General features: G+C 37.6%; 1 protein-coding gene across 1 annotated transcript; it reads left to right on the top strand.

The window, feature by feature from the left end:
* The first annotated feature begins 5,636 nt into the window (after positions 1-5,636).
* Positions 5,637-12,355, top strand: LOC129748711 (HEAT repeat-containing protein 1 homolog). The gene is made up of 5 exons (XM_055743400.1): positions 5,637-5,726; positions 5,779-6,967; positions 7,035-8,458; positions 8,521-12,037; positions 12,100-12,355. Exons 2-5 carry the CDS (start codon positions 5,784-5,786, stop codon positions 12,290-12,292), a joined length of 6,318 nt encoding a protein of 2,105 aa, XP_055599375.1. The 5' UTR covers positions 5,637-5,726; positions 5,779-5,783; the 3' UTR covers positions 12,293-12,355.
* Positions 12,356-13,170: the final 815 nt, after the last annotated feature.

Here is a 13,170-nt window from a genome sequence, read left to right on the forward strand (position 1 = left end):
TTTTTTCAAAGCTTTTAATACCATTTTTATTGAAAGAATATTGAAAAATTACAATTTAGCTGATATTGTAATTTGGAAACATGATATTTTCTGCCCACTGCGACTTTATTGTGTTATTCACTCTAAACACTTTTATCATTTAGTTTTTTTTACTACTTAAATCTTTATACTGAATACAACTACATTCATGGATCCAGATCTTGCCTGGATGTTCTTGTTTCAGAAATACAACGTTGAGAAAAAATTATTTTCTATAATTTTTAAAATTGGAATAAATAAGATAACAACTATTTATGACATCATTCAAGATAGTCATTGAGTACCTATTTGATATTAAAGATAATAACTCATTTAACAACTTTTTTGAAGACTGCGAAACGATTTGACTTTTTGTGTTTTTAAATATCAAATACTCAATTGCGTTTAAAATTTCTCTAAAGTGTCGTCAATATTTCCATTACTTTTTTCTTAGAAATGAAAATCAATCGTGGTTTTCGAGAATGTTGATTATTGAGTGGATATTTTCAAAATATTTGTAATGTTTCAAAGCTTTGCAAAAAAGCGCACAAATTTTTTAAAGAATTTTTACCAGTTTTCATTAGCTATCTCAAAAACATAGGATTTTTTATTAATTTTGTGGACTTTTGCTATTTATCAAGAGCGTGCACTTATCTTGGTTCCTAAATTTTGATCACACAACTTCAAGATATGATTTGCTTTTAACTTAAACTGCTATAATCTCTAATCTATCGTGTTATTCGATAATCAAAATTCGATCTCAAGAGAGTTGGCATAGGGGACAAAGATGTTATCGAATAATCTGTGACTTGCTGGCTAAATAGGCACTAGAATTACATTGGTTCGTAGCATAAAAAAAAGGAAAAAGATAGTTATAGTAATATTTTGAAAAAAAAAATTCAGTCAGACCGAAATTTTCAAAAATCGGTATGAAATCGGTAGGTTTCGCCAAAAATCGGTATTCTGTGAATACCGATTCTTGATCAAAATTTTCGTCAAAAATCGGTATGAATACCGAAAAATCGGTAGGTGTGGCATCTATGCTCTGCAGTTAACCTCGGGAAACAGCACTAAAACGTATTTTACGGACTTGAATTACGAAGAACGAAATAGATTTAAGTTAATCTGGCTTAAAATCTGTACTGTAGGGAGGTGTGTTGCTGTGGGAATCAGGGAAGTGAGAAGAGGGAGAGGGTTCGAAGTCAGTTAAAGGTGATGCGTATACTGAAGAGAAGTGATTGCTAAAGGTTTCAGCTGTTTCAGGTCTCCTCGGTGAAATTGGTGAGAGGACGCGCTTACCGGGCTACCGTCGCTGTGGTTGAGTGTGTTGGTGCGGCGCGACCCAGTGCGAAAAACGGTATAACACATGGTTGCGACAGCGACTAACCAGAAAAATAATCCGCGCTTCTGAACATTTCTTTATTAACTGACTTTGACTTCTTCCTTGACCGATCCCGAAGCATTTACTCATCTCAACTTTAGCGTTCTTTTCCCTCAGACCCGGTAAGCGCGTCCTCTCATAAATCGACAGAGCATGTAAAAAATTGAGAGTTGAGTCACCGAACTTAGAATAAAACGGTTAATTTTGGCGACACTCCAAGAACGCAAATATTCTCGTTCGGTTTTTCCTGCCGAGATACCTAGAGGCAACGAATGCGAATGCGTACATGCGAAATCAGTTTGAATCGTACACTCGTACGGTGCAGTCGACTGCTCAGGCAGGCAAACACGCGTTTCGAAGGAAAACATACAAACACGATTCGGGTTGTTTTTATGTGTTTCTCTGGAGGGCGTGTCTTATGCCATATTCGTTTTCATCTGGTGGAAAGATGGTTGTGCACCAACTGCTGTCATCTTCATAAAAAAAAAACGTTTTGACAGCACTTGGTGCACTACCGGTGCACCACCAGGATGAAAACCAATATGGCATTAGATTATTTCGTGGCACTCAGTCAAGGCACGCGTATGATGTGTTCCTCTCTGCCGATGTGATGATGCAAAATCGCCAGAGAGATCGTTACGATCCCTCTGGCGATTTGAGTTACCTCTCTGCCGATTCATGTTTACTGGGGATTCTCATTCTACTCTTGACACTCATTTCTCTCGTTCTATGTAATAGTTGCCAGTATGCCAGTTCGTATAAGAATCGAAATTTGTCATGATGTCAATGTGTCAAATAACGTCAACTTTCCAATCCACTTTTCAAAACTTTTCTACTGAGACTGAAACAATATTAAAAATTTTTCAAAGCTTTTTTAAATCGTTTGGAATAACTCTGTCGAAAGATGATATCATTTTATAAGCCAAAATACTTTGTTAAATCTTTGATATTAACTTATTTCTTCGATAAATGTCTTCCGAATGATTCAATGATTCATGGACAGTTGGCCCGAAGTTTCTAAGATGTAAAATACGTCTTAAACCAATCCTAATAATCAATCATTAATAAGACACCATGCTTTCAAATCAGCATCAAAATAAACCCGTCAACCGAGAAGAAGGACACGTTCCGGGAAAACGGCTTGGACACCTTGGGTACTTTTCTGATGCATACCGGTTATCGAATTGGAAAACGTTTGGCCCAACCATACATGTTACGTTACCCCGTTCATATAATATTCATAATTCCTTTGAGGAAAACAAGCAACTTGAGCTGAAACGATTGAACCAAAGGATCGTTCAGGGTAAGGTGGAATTGCGACAAGAAATTGAAAGAAAAAAATGTTTCCTTGCCCGTTCTAGTTATACGGGAAAGTGCTGGGTACCTCACACATCAAATTGAACGTTTCCCATCCTTCACAGGCAGAGCGCTCGAAATCCTTCGAGGCGGGAGACTTTGAACTGAGCTGTAGGATCAGAAATAAAACTGTCACACCTTTGAAGGTTTGCAGTATTTTGTTGGACGTATTTTGCTGCTGCCTGCCCTTAACTCATATCATATCCAAATGATATCCATATCAAAAAGGTAATATTTCTATTCCTGCAGGACCTGAACGACGGCCTTTCGCGTGACCGTTTTCTTCAGGATGGGTTTGAGAGTAGGAAAAAAAAAACCATAAACGCAAAAGGGTATCCACATCTTGAAGCGGTGGGCTGCTCATTTCTTTATCGGTTTTACTTTTCTGTTATTCTTCAGAAAAATTTATGTAAATTTGTCCAATTTAATTCTAACCAACGTTGGCCATTCCCAAAAAAATCGTGAGATTAATTTTGTTTTGTCATCGAAATTTACAGATGAATCATCCAAAGATAAAAAAATACCAGAAAAAATGTTTGAAAACAATTTGTATTATTTTACATGTAGGCGTTTAATAATGCTAACCTTCATCGACAAATTCCTCCATCATTTCAAAGTATAAATTTAGGCGCACGGTTATCAGTGAGCATAAGATAAAATTAAAAATGTCATGATTTAGGTTTTTATTTTATTTGATTGGATTTCAACTTCTTCAAGTTAATAATTTCTCATATGATATAAAGTCCTATTGTCAGCAAAATCTTAAAATAAGAATTTATCGAAACGAGAATTTTCAAACATCCCTTCTAGGAGTGCGCTCCCAGCTCGGCAATTTGAGTGATTGGCGTACATATTTGTGGTTCCATCATTGAGCGGATGGATATGTGTAAGATGCTGCTGACATTCGATGCAAAACACATCACCAAAGTCGAAACATGGCATCATAAATTTACCTAAGAGTGTCACCCTTTGGGATTTGACCCGTTCGGGGAATCGCGTCGACCTAAAACGTTTATTTTTTGTTGCTACTTTTTCGTTTAAGCTTCATCCTTGCGATCGGAAAATGCCGTCTGAATAAATTATGCATTGATATGGTGAGGAGGTTGGCTCATTTTATTTCGTTTTTTTTTCATCAAACCATGTTGGATTGAAATAAATTTTATGAGGCTGCATTGGCTTCCCAAAAATTGTTGGCTTCGTGATATAAGTCATAAATGTGATCTAATTCAGTCTGGATGATTGAAAATGTATTTTGATATTAACGATTGCAGGTGAAGCAAAACAACCGTAAAATTTTGAGATTTTGATTGACAGAATTGTTAAAATTGTCCAAATTGTCGAAGTTGTCAAAATTGTCAAAATTGTCAAAATTGTCAAAATTGTCAAAATTGTCAAAATTGTCAAAATTGTCAAAATTGTCAAAATTGTCAAAATTGTCAAAATTGTCAAAATTGTCAAAATTGTCAAAATTGTCAAAATTGTCAAAATTGTCAAAATTGTCAAAATTGTCAAAATTGTCAAAATTGTCAAAATTGTCAAAATTGTCAAAATTGTCAAAATTGTCAAAATTGTCAAAATTGTCAAAATTGTCAAAATTGTCAAAATTGTCAAAATTGTCAAAATTGTCAAAATTGTCAAAATTGTCAAAATTGTCAAAATTGTCGAAATTGTCAAAATTGTCAAAATTGTCAAAATTGTCAAAATTGTCAAAATTGTCAAAATTGTCAAAATTGTCAAAATTGTCAAAATTGTCAAAATTGTCAAAATTGTCGAAATTGTCAAAATTGTCAAAATTGTCAAAATTGTCAACATTGTCAAAATTGTCAAAATTGTCAAAATTGTTAAAATTGTCAAAATTGTCAAAATTGTCAAAATTGTCAAAATTGTCAAAATTGTCAAAATTGTCAAAATTGTCAAAATTGTCAAAATTGTCAAAATTGTCAAAATTGTCAAAATTGTCAAAATTGTCAAAATTGTCAAAATTGTCAAAATTGTCAAAATTGTCAAAATTGTCAAAATTGTCAAAATTGTCAAAATTGTCAAAATTGTCAAAATTGTCAAAATTGTCAAAATTGTCAAAATTGTCAAAATTGTCAAAATTGTCAAAATTGTCAAAATTGTCAAAATTGTCAAAATTGTCAAAATTGTCAAAATTGTCAAAATTGTCAAAATTGTCAAAATTGTTAAAATTGTCAAAATTGTCAAAATTTTCAAAATTGTCAAAATTGTCAAAATTGTCAAAATTTTCAAAATTGTCAAAATTGTCAAAATTGTCAATATTGTCAAAATTGTCAAAATTGTCAAAATTGTCAAAATTGTCAAAATTGTCAAAATTGTCAAAATTGTCAAAATTGCCAAAATTGTCAAAATTGTCAAAATTGTCAAAATTGTCAAAATTGTCAAAATTGTCACATTTGTCACATTTGTCAAAATTGTCAAAATTGTCAAAATTGTCAAAATTGTCACATTTGTCAAAATTGTCAAAATTGTCACATTTGTCAAAATTGTCAAAGTTTTCAAAATTGTCAAAATTGTCAAAATTGTCAAAATTTACAAAATTAATAGTTGTTTTCGTCAGCATTCATAAAAAATCGGAGGTTAATATTTTTTCTGCTGTATTTTGTTCGTTTTTTGTTGGACGTTTTACGTTTTTCAATCAGGGTTGGGATGTCAATTGCGTAATATGTTAGAAGCTAGGTTTTGTTCAACAAATAGCACGCAATAAGTTGGACGATAAGGTTGTGTGCAATATTGGGTGCTTAGCATATGCACAAACCATACAACTTGAGAGAATTTGCTCTCTGTTTTGATCCGAAATACTCTCATCGCTCTCAGTTGTGAAGAAAGGTAGAAACACGCGCTCGAACCTGTCAAAATAATTCAGAACTGTTTGATTTTTTCGGTTTTTCACACGTGCATTTTAGTTTTTTATCGTATTTCGGCTGAAATTCATATTTTTCTCTTGTAAAAGGTATGTATATCATCAGATATCATAATTCTCATCACTAACAGAGCGTTTGTAGGCAAAATGTCGACTAGTTTAGCTGCACAGTTGCAGCGTTTGGCTGCACCGCAAACAACCGTGCTATTCGACAGCCGGAAGAAACCATCGATTCTGTTCGAAGCTGACAAAGCCGCAACCAAGGATCGGGAAGTGATCTACGATATTGGTCGTGATGGCTTGGAGGAATTGATACAGATCAATCCGATTTTCGCTCAATTCGAAGATACATTGTTCGACAAAAGTTCGATCGATCTTCAGCGAACGGTTGAAAACAAGGACCTGAACCAGAAGCTGGACAACAACATAAGGAAGTTTTTCTTCCACCTGTCCCCGTATTTTATGCTGCAACCGGCTCACAAATGTTTGGAGTGGCTTATTCGACGGTACAGTATCCATGAGTTCAATCGTGAAGATTTTGTCAATCTCATACTGCCGTATCACGAAACGCTTATTTTTGTTCGATGCGTACAAACCCTGAGCATATCAGGAAAGAACGACCCACTTTTCTGGCTAAACGGGGTGAAAAAGAGTGGCACACCTCTGGCAAAGAAAACCATACTAAATCATGGAGCTGGTTCACCGAAATTTCTGAAATCTATTAGCACGTTTCTAGAAAATGCCGTCAAGGAACTTGATAACAAGGCCAACATCCTCCAGGCAATGATCAATTTCTTCTGCACTACCACAATCGGAATTCTAGACAATAAAGAATCGATTGACGAGAATTTTGTCCTAGCCATCCTTAGAATTCTTGTTAAAGGACTGAACTCGAAATCCTTGGATCTAACGGCAGCTACCTATATGATAATCGGGCATCTGGTAACGAAAACATTCCTCGCCCGTAAAACGCTAGAAACATTTCTCACTCGTTTGTGTGTCCTACTGCACCCGTCTCTAGCAGACAACGCAGCAATGTTGATGGTTCTGATCGTTCAAACACAGCAAAGCCAGCTGGGAGACAACCTCTCGGAGTCGGTCGTTGATTCAATTATCGCCGCCAAATGGTTTCCCGAAGCCCTCAGCCGGGTTAAGCAGAACAACGGAATCAATGTGATTGTTCTGATCCGGGCTATTTTGGGAACCTGTTTGAAGGTTTGCCAGCAAGAGGATAGCGCTGGAGAACAGCAGCGTGACGCTTGCAAGAAATTTTGTCAGGAGTTGTTGCTGGAGCTGACGTTGACCGAAACGGAAGCGGAAATTTTGGTTCAGTAAGTATTAACTGTTTTGTAAGGATTTTTAATCTGTTTCCTTTATTATAACTTGTATCTTTTCTAGGTGCATTTTGGATTCATACTTCCATAAAAATGAGAGTTCGCTTCCGGCACCGGCACCGGTGTCCTCGACGAGCTATGCTTCCGCCCAACGGGAGGACTCATCGTCATCCGAAGTAATCAGCCTAGTAGATTCGGATGAAGAGGATTTCGAACGAAAGGGTGAAGAAATTACCCGTTGGTATTCGGACTTCCTGAGAAGCATGGAGAACCAATACCCGAACGCATTCGATGTTGTCGTCAAACGGATCATGAAGGGTCAAGGCAATTTTAGCCAGGATAAGCGGAATGCTTTGAGAAACGTACTAGGATTCTTGATGAAGAACACCTACAACAAAAATGATACCAACATTTTTGAAGATCTATTCCACTATGATGTTGATCGACGAGTTGATGCCGTGCGTTATTTGGTTAAAGATTTCCAAAATATCAGTTTGAAAAGTGATGGAAACTGTGACCTCCTTAAGGATAGCATAAAAGAACGTCTGGAAGACCACGGACCGGAAGTTGTCACTGAAGTGTTGAAGTTGGGTCTTCAGAATTTGATGAAACTTATCGGACCTGAAGAATTGGTTGATAAATTGTACAAGATTACATTAAAATGCTTGCGTTATTCAAACATCTGGGAAGCTGTGACCCCAAGCGTGATTGAAATGCTCACCAACAAACAACTTTATGAAGGGGCCGATTTAAACAAAATCGTGATTGCGTTGTACCCTTTTCTTTTTCCGCTGGACAATAGCGAAGTTGAAGAACGTTTGGCAAAGCAGGTTTCTAATTCGGAATTTTCGAAAAAAATCAACATTCTTATGCTTTCTGAAGGCAACTGCAAACACATTGATTATGAATCAATTCTGGACTCTTTGGAAAAGACCCTTAGCTCGACACAACACGCGCATGCTACTCAAGTTTGTTTCAGTATTCTACTGGCAACATCATCAATTCCCAAAAATGCCCCTTTAAGTTTGGTCTCTCGAGTATTCGATTTTGCCAACAAATATCTCTGCAACAAATTTAAATTTGTGAGTTCTTCCAACCTCAGTTGTCTAAGGGCTAACAAGCTTCCGTTGGACATCTATGTTCTTGTCACCGGATATCTACTTGAACGTGTAACATTTGACACCAGTTCCACGGATCTTTCGAATCGCTCGGAATCCTACGAACTGCAGCTGAAAATTTTCAACATGCTCCTGAATCAATATTTTTCAATTGCTCCCAAGTACCTGGAAATGAAACGGCTGTACGGAAATGAGCTGAGCAAATTCCTGAAGATGCTTTATCCTAAACCAGAGGAAAGAGTGGAATTTTTAACCAACTTCTACGGGCTTCATTTGATACAACAGAATCGTAAGATGGACTCGACAAACTTTTCAGCGGAAACTCAGGTCAAAACCTTTAAGCTTCTGAATTGTATGCTGAAAAAAGTTGGTAAGTGGAATTCACACCATTTTATTTCACTATTTTATAGTAAAATTTTCATGAATTTTCAGCTTTCGAATTGAAACCTTCTATACTATTGAATGTTTTGCTGGGCCTAACTTCGGAAGTATCCATAATCCGTGAGTGTGCCCTGGAAAGTCTGGAACTGATGGCCGGTGAGGATTGTTGTCAGCTTGAAGCCAGCCACCGATCGTTTCTGCGAAAACTCATCAAACGACGTGAAGAGCTGGCCATGGATGGGGAACAGGTTTCGTTGATTCTGTTTACCATCTTTTCCTGTGACAATAGTGGTGCTCTGCAGCGCATTTTGAATCAGCTATTGGAGCAAGGAGTGGCTGAGATAACACCGGACTATGTGGCGGCTGGTGTGCTTGATTTGCTGAAGCTTGTTGACGATGAAAATATTTTTTCAAAGATGGTTGGTCGAGGAGTTCGAATTTTGAGGAGCAATAACCGACCAGCAGTTTTTACTGCTTGTGAGTCTCAGTTATTGAAGTTGCTGTTGGGAAGAATTAATCCTAATACAAGTGCTAATTTGGTAAGGAATGAACAATGCCGACAATTCGTGGCAATGGCTTTGAGGAACCATTTACCGTTGGTCAGCATTGAGCGGAAGCACGTTTCGACTGCAGTGTTGATGATTGAGTCGGTCGGAGAGGAAATGTTCGGAACTTTTTCAGACAATTATGCTCGTGAACTGCTAAAGTTGGTAGTGGAAGCTGTTACTACTGCTCAGAACCAAGAAACTAGTTCAGCCGCTGGTAAGATGTTTAAAAACATAAAGCTTGATTCTGGCTTAATTTTGGAGCTATTGGATGAGATGCAAAATTCTAACAAAGAAGACACGGGCAAAAAGAAGGATAAAACAGTTTCCAACGAATCTCTGTTTTCTAGAAATGAATGGAAACGTGGTGTTACACTATTGGAACTTTTGCAAAATAAAAAACAATTGATAAATGTTCAGCTGCTGATTCCTAAGTTGTTTGAAGTGCTCAAAACTTGTCTGAACTTCGAAGAACAATCGGGCGTTGAATATGTCAAGCAAATGCTACTATCTTTAATGCTGAACTGCTGCACTGATGCTAGCGGAAATTCGTCGCTATCAAACAGCATTTTTAAGGTAGACTTGATAGTCCAATGCATTCGAGGAACGCAAAATCCTCAAACCCATCACCACGCCCTGCTTTTGTTGTCACATGTAGCTCATCTGGTTCCGGAACAAGTTCTGCACAACATGATGGAAATATTCACGTTTATGGGATCATCCATCGTTCGCCAGGAAGACGTCTACAGCATACAGATCATTTCTAAAATTATCGAAACAATCATTCCTACCTTAGCCGTTGATCGCAAATCCAATGGTAAAAATAACCACGAACGAGTGATTCCTATATTGAAGATATTTGCCGATGTTATCCTGGATGTTCCGGAACATCGTCGAGTACCGCTGTATTCCAAATTGATTCAAACGCTTGGTTCATCTGAGTATCTGTGGATGTTTCTTGGAGTTCTTCTGGAATCAGATGTCGTTAAAGGCGGTAAAAAAGCGGACATGGAAGAAGACTTCAAGAAAGCGAGCAAAAAACGACACAAAATCGAATCTGAATACTCTCCCAATTTTAGTAAAAGGTTAGAGATTGCTATGAATATTGCCAGAGAATTTGAACCGAACGTTGTTGTTGAAACCTGTACCAATCTGATCAACTACATCAAGGATCTACCAGTAAAAATCGAAACCAAAAAGGATGTTATGGATTTGGATACCGTTGATGAGGAGATATTTAGCTTGGAGTCCCACTCAAACAAACATTTGCGACACTATCGTTACTCTACAAGCATGTTTGTGAGCACTTTGATCCGATCCACCCATGTGATCAATAAAATTGCGGTATTGGACGAACAAGGAGCCGATTCAATGAAAGTTTGCTACCGGGATCTGATTGTTGGCAGTCTGGGTTACATTAATGTAGTCTCGAAAATTGTCGAAAAAGCCCGTAGTGAAAATGATGAAAAGGAGAAATCCTATTGGGAAATTTCACTAGCCATGTGCTATGAAATTTTAGAAGGAACGATTTCGCTGCTGGCTCCGGATATGATGATAACCGTATTTGCTGGTCTTCTTAAGCATCGCACCCTGATAATCCGTTTGAAGGTAATAGACATTTTCAACAAAAAGTTACAGAACAGCCAAGATTACTTTGACGAATCACATAACCCTAAGCTGTTGGATCTGCTGTCTCCATTGTTGCTTACGGTTCAAGGCATTCTGACTGAGGAAGAAGTGATTGGGAGCAACTCAATAAGGCTGAAAATTGCCCAGGAGTCGTATTTAACTTTGAAGCATCTTTCCAAAATCTTGGCCCAGAAACATCCTGTACAGTTCAAGCAAGTGCTCGAAGGATTAATAGAGCAATTTGTGGATTACAAGGGCAATACTCATGTTCTGGCTTCGTTGATCCTCTGCATCGGTGAGCTGAGTGTAAATGTCGCTCCACATTCAATATCCTATCTACCGAAGTATATACCGAAGCTTACGAAATTCATCACCCGGCAAGTAGAGCTGGAAGATTGTTTTGACCTTCTTACAAGCAGTATCGTGACTTCGATTCTGAAATTGATCACCACCTTGTCGAGATTCCTCAGTCCATATCTGAAGTCAATCATCGTGGGAATATCAAAACTTCAGGCGAAACTTCCCAGTGAAAACGATCCTCGTTTAACCAATATTTCAACTAGACTTGCTCAAATAATGGAAAAACTAGCTACGACTATCCCATTGCGTCTACTGATTCCAGCGGTGGAAGGCAGTTATAAAGAGTTGGTGAAAACTGGTGAGCTAGGAGCCATTGGTCCTCTTATGAAACTTCTTGGAAATTCCTTCAACGAACTGCAATCAAATGAATTCAACGCTCTTCAGTCTGAACTCGCAGAGTTCTTTTTATCAGCCCTTCAGTTCCGTTGCGACAATGCTTCAACGGCCACGTTCCTCCCCAAATCTATCGACATTGCTGAAGAACACGTGATCAAAGCGTTCGTGGTACTGATTCTAAAACTTTCGGAAAGTACCTTCCGGCCACTGTACTACAAAGTCTTCGAGTGGGCCAATCGTGATTCGTCCAGCAATGATCGTGCCATCACTTTTTTCAATCTATCAAGCCACGTGGCCGATGCCCTTAAGCATTTGTTCGTGCTTTTTGCTAGTGAGCTGATCCAAAACGCTACCAAACTTCTCGATGCCACCAACGCTTCCAAAACCGGCTCCGAAGATGAACTGTTCTTCACAGTGCCAACAAAAAACGTAACTCTCATTCGATACATCCTGAAAACGCTGCACAGCATTTTGCTGCACGACAATCAGAATTTCATCAACGCTCTTCGTTTCGATCAATTATTGCAACCAATCGTCGATCAACTGGAAAACGTTATTATCTTTGAGGAACCGGAAATTCGACAGCTCGTGGTGGACTGTTTGGCCCAGCTAACCGTTGTTGTTGCAGATGACACTCTGTGGCGGCAGCTCAACCATCAGGTTCTACTGAAGACCCGAAATAATGACGCCGAAGTCAGGTAAATCCCCTTAAACAATTTTTTCTTCAACACATTTTTATTTAAAAAACATCTTTCCTCAGACTATTCGCACTGGAGGCGTGTACCGAGGTGGCCCGCAAAATTGGCGAAAACTTTGCTCCTCTGCTGCCGGAAACGATTCCGTTCCTGGCCGAGCTGCAGGAAGACGAGAATCAAGCCGTCGAGGAGGCGGTCAAACGGACCATTCGGCTTGTGGAGAAAGTTACCGGAGAGGAGTTGCACAAATATCTGTAATGGGCTTTGATGAATATTTCTTTTTTTTTGAATTTCGTTCAAAATAAACTTAAGTTCTCAGAATTCTGAGATAAAATTAAAGACTTAATACATATTTGATATTAAAAAAAATCTATTGCATGTTGCAATTATTTGTTTGAATAAGTAGAAATGGGACTAAAAAATAATAGGATTTCAGAAATCTCAACATTCGCTGAGACAAAAGATTTCAATCCAGTTTTTTTAACGGTTTGAAGCATTAAATGACTACCTACATAAGCTCTAACAATTGAGAAAAGTGTTTATGGATTTGTAAAAATTCACAAGACGATCTTTGTTTTATAAAATTTTAATAACATATTAGCGATGCCCATAAACCTTTTTTTTAACAATTAAAAATATTTCTACATGAAATTTTGAAACATTTGAGCATGTTTCGGGTAAGCTGCCCTATATTTGGGAAAGCTTGAAAGAGATGGATTCTAAAACTGCAAGAGCTAAAGCTGCATTTGGTTGCGTACAAGCTTGTACACAACTTGTGAGCTTTAGACTGCCGTTCTAAGCAAGATTGTCCCATGTGGAAAAACGTGCAAACGAGAAAAACGCGATTGAAATATCAGCTATATTTCCAATTTTTTTCTCAAACTAAAAATTCTTTGACAGTTTTTTCGTAGTGAACAGTTCAAGTTAATCATTTTACAATGTTTTCTGCCAAAAAAATTACATTTCCTACAAAAAAAAACAGCAAATTAGAGCCAAAAATGCTCCGTGTGACACTTTTGCGTAGAATCAGAACGCATGCCGATGCTAGTTCTACGAAAAACTATGTCACACGGCTACAATTTTCTATCATTTTAAAAGCTTGCGTAGTTTATTTTTTGCCAAAAATTCATGCTAAA

Source organism: Uranotaenia lowii, chromosome 2 (genome assembly GCF_029784155.1).
Source record: "Uranotaenia lowii strain MFRU-FL chromosome 2, ASM2978415v1, whole genome shotgun sequence".
Classification (NCBI taxonomy): Eukaryota; Metazoa; Arthropoda; class Insecta; order Diptera; family Culicidae; genus Uranotaenia; species Uranotaenia lowii.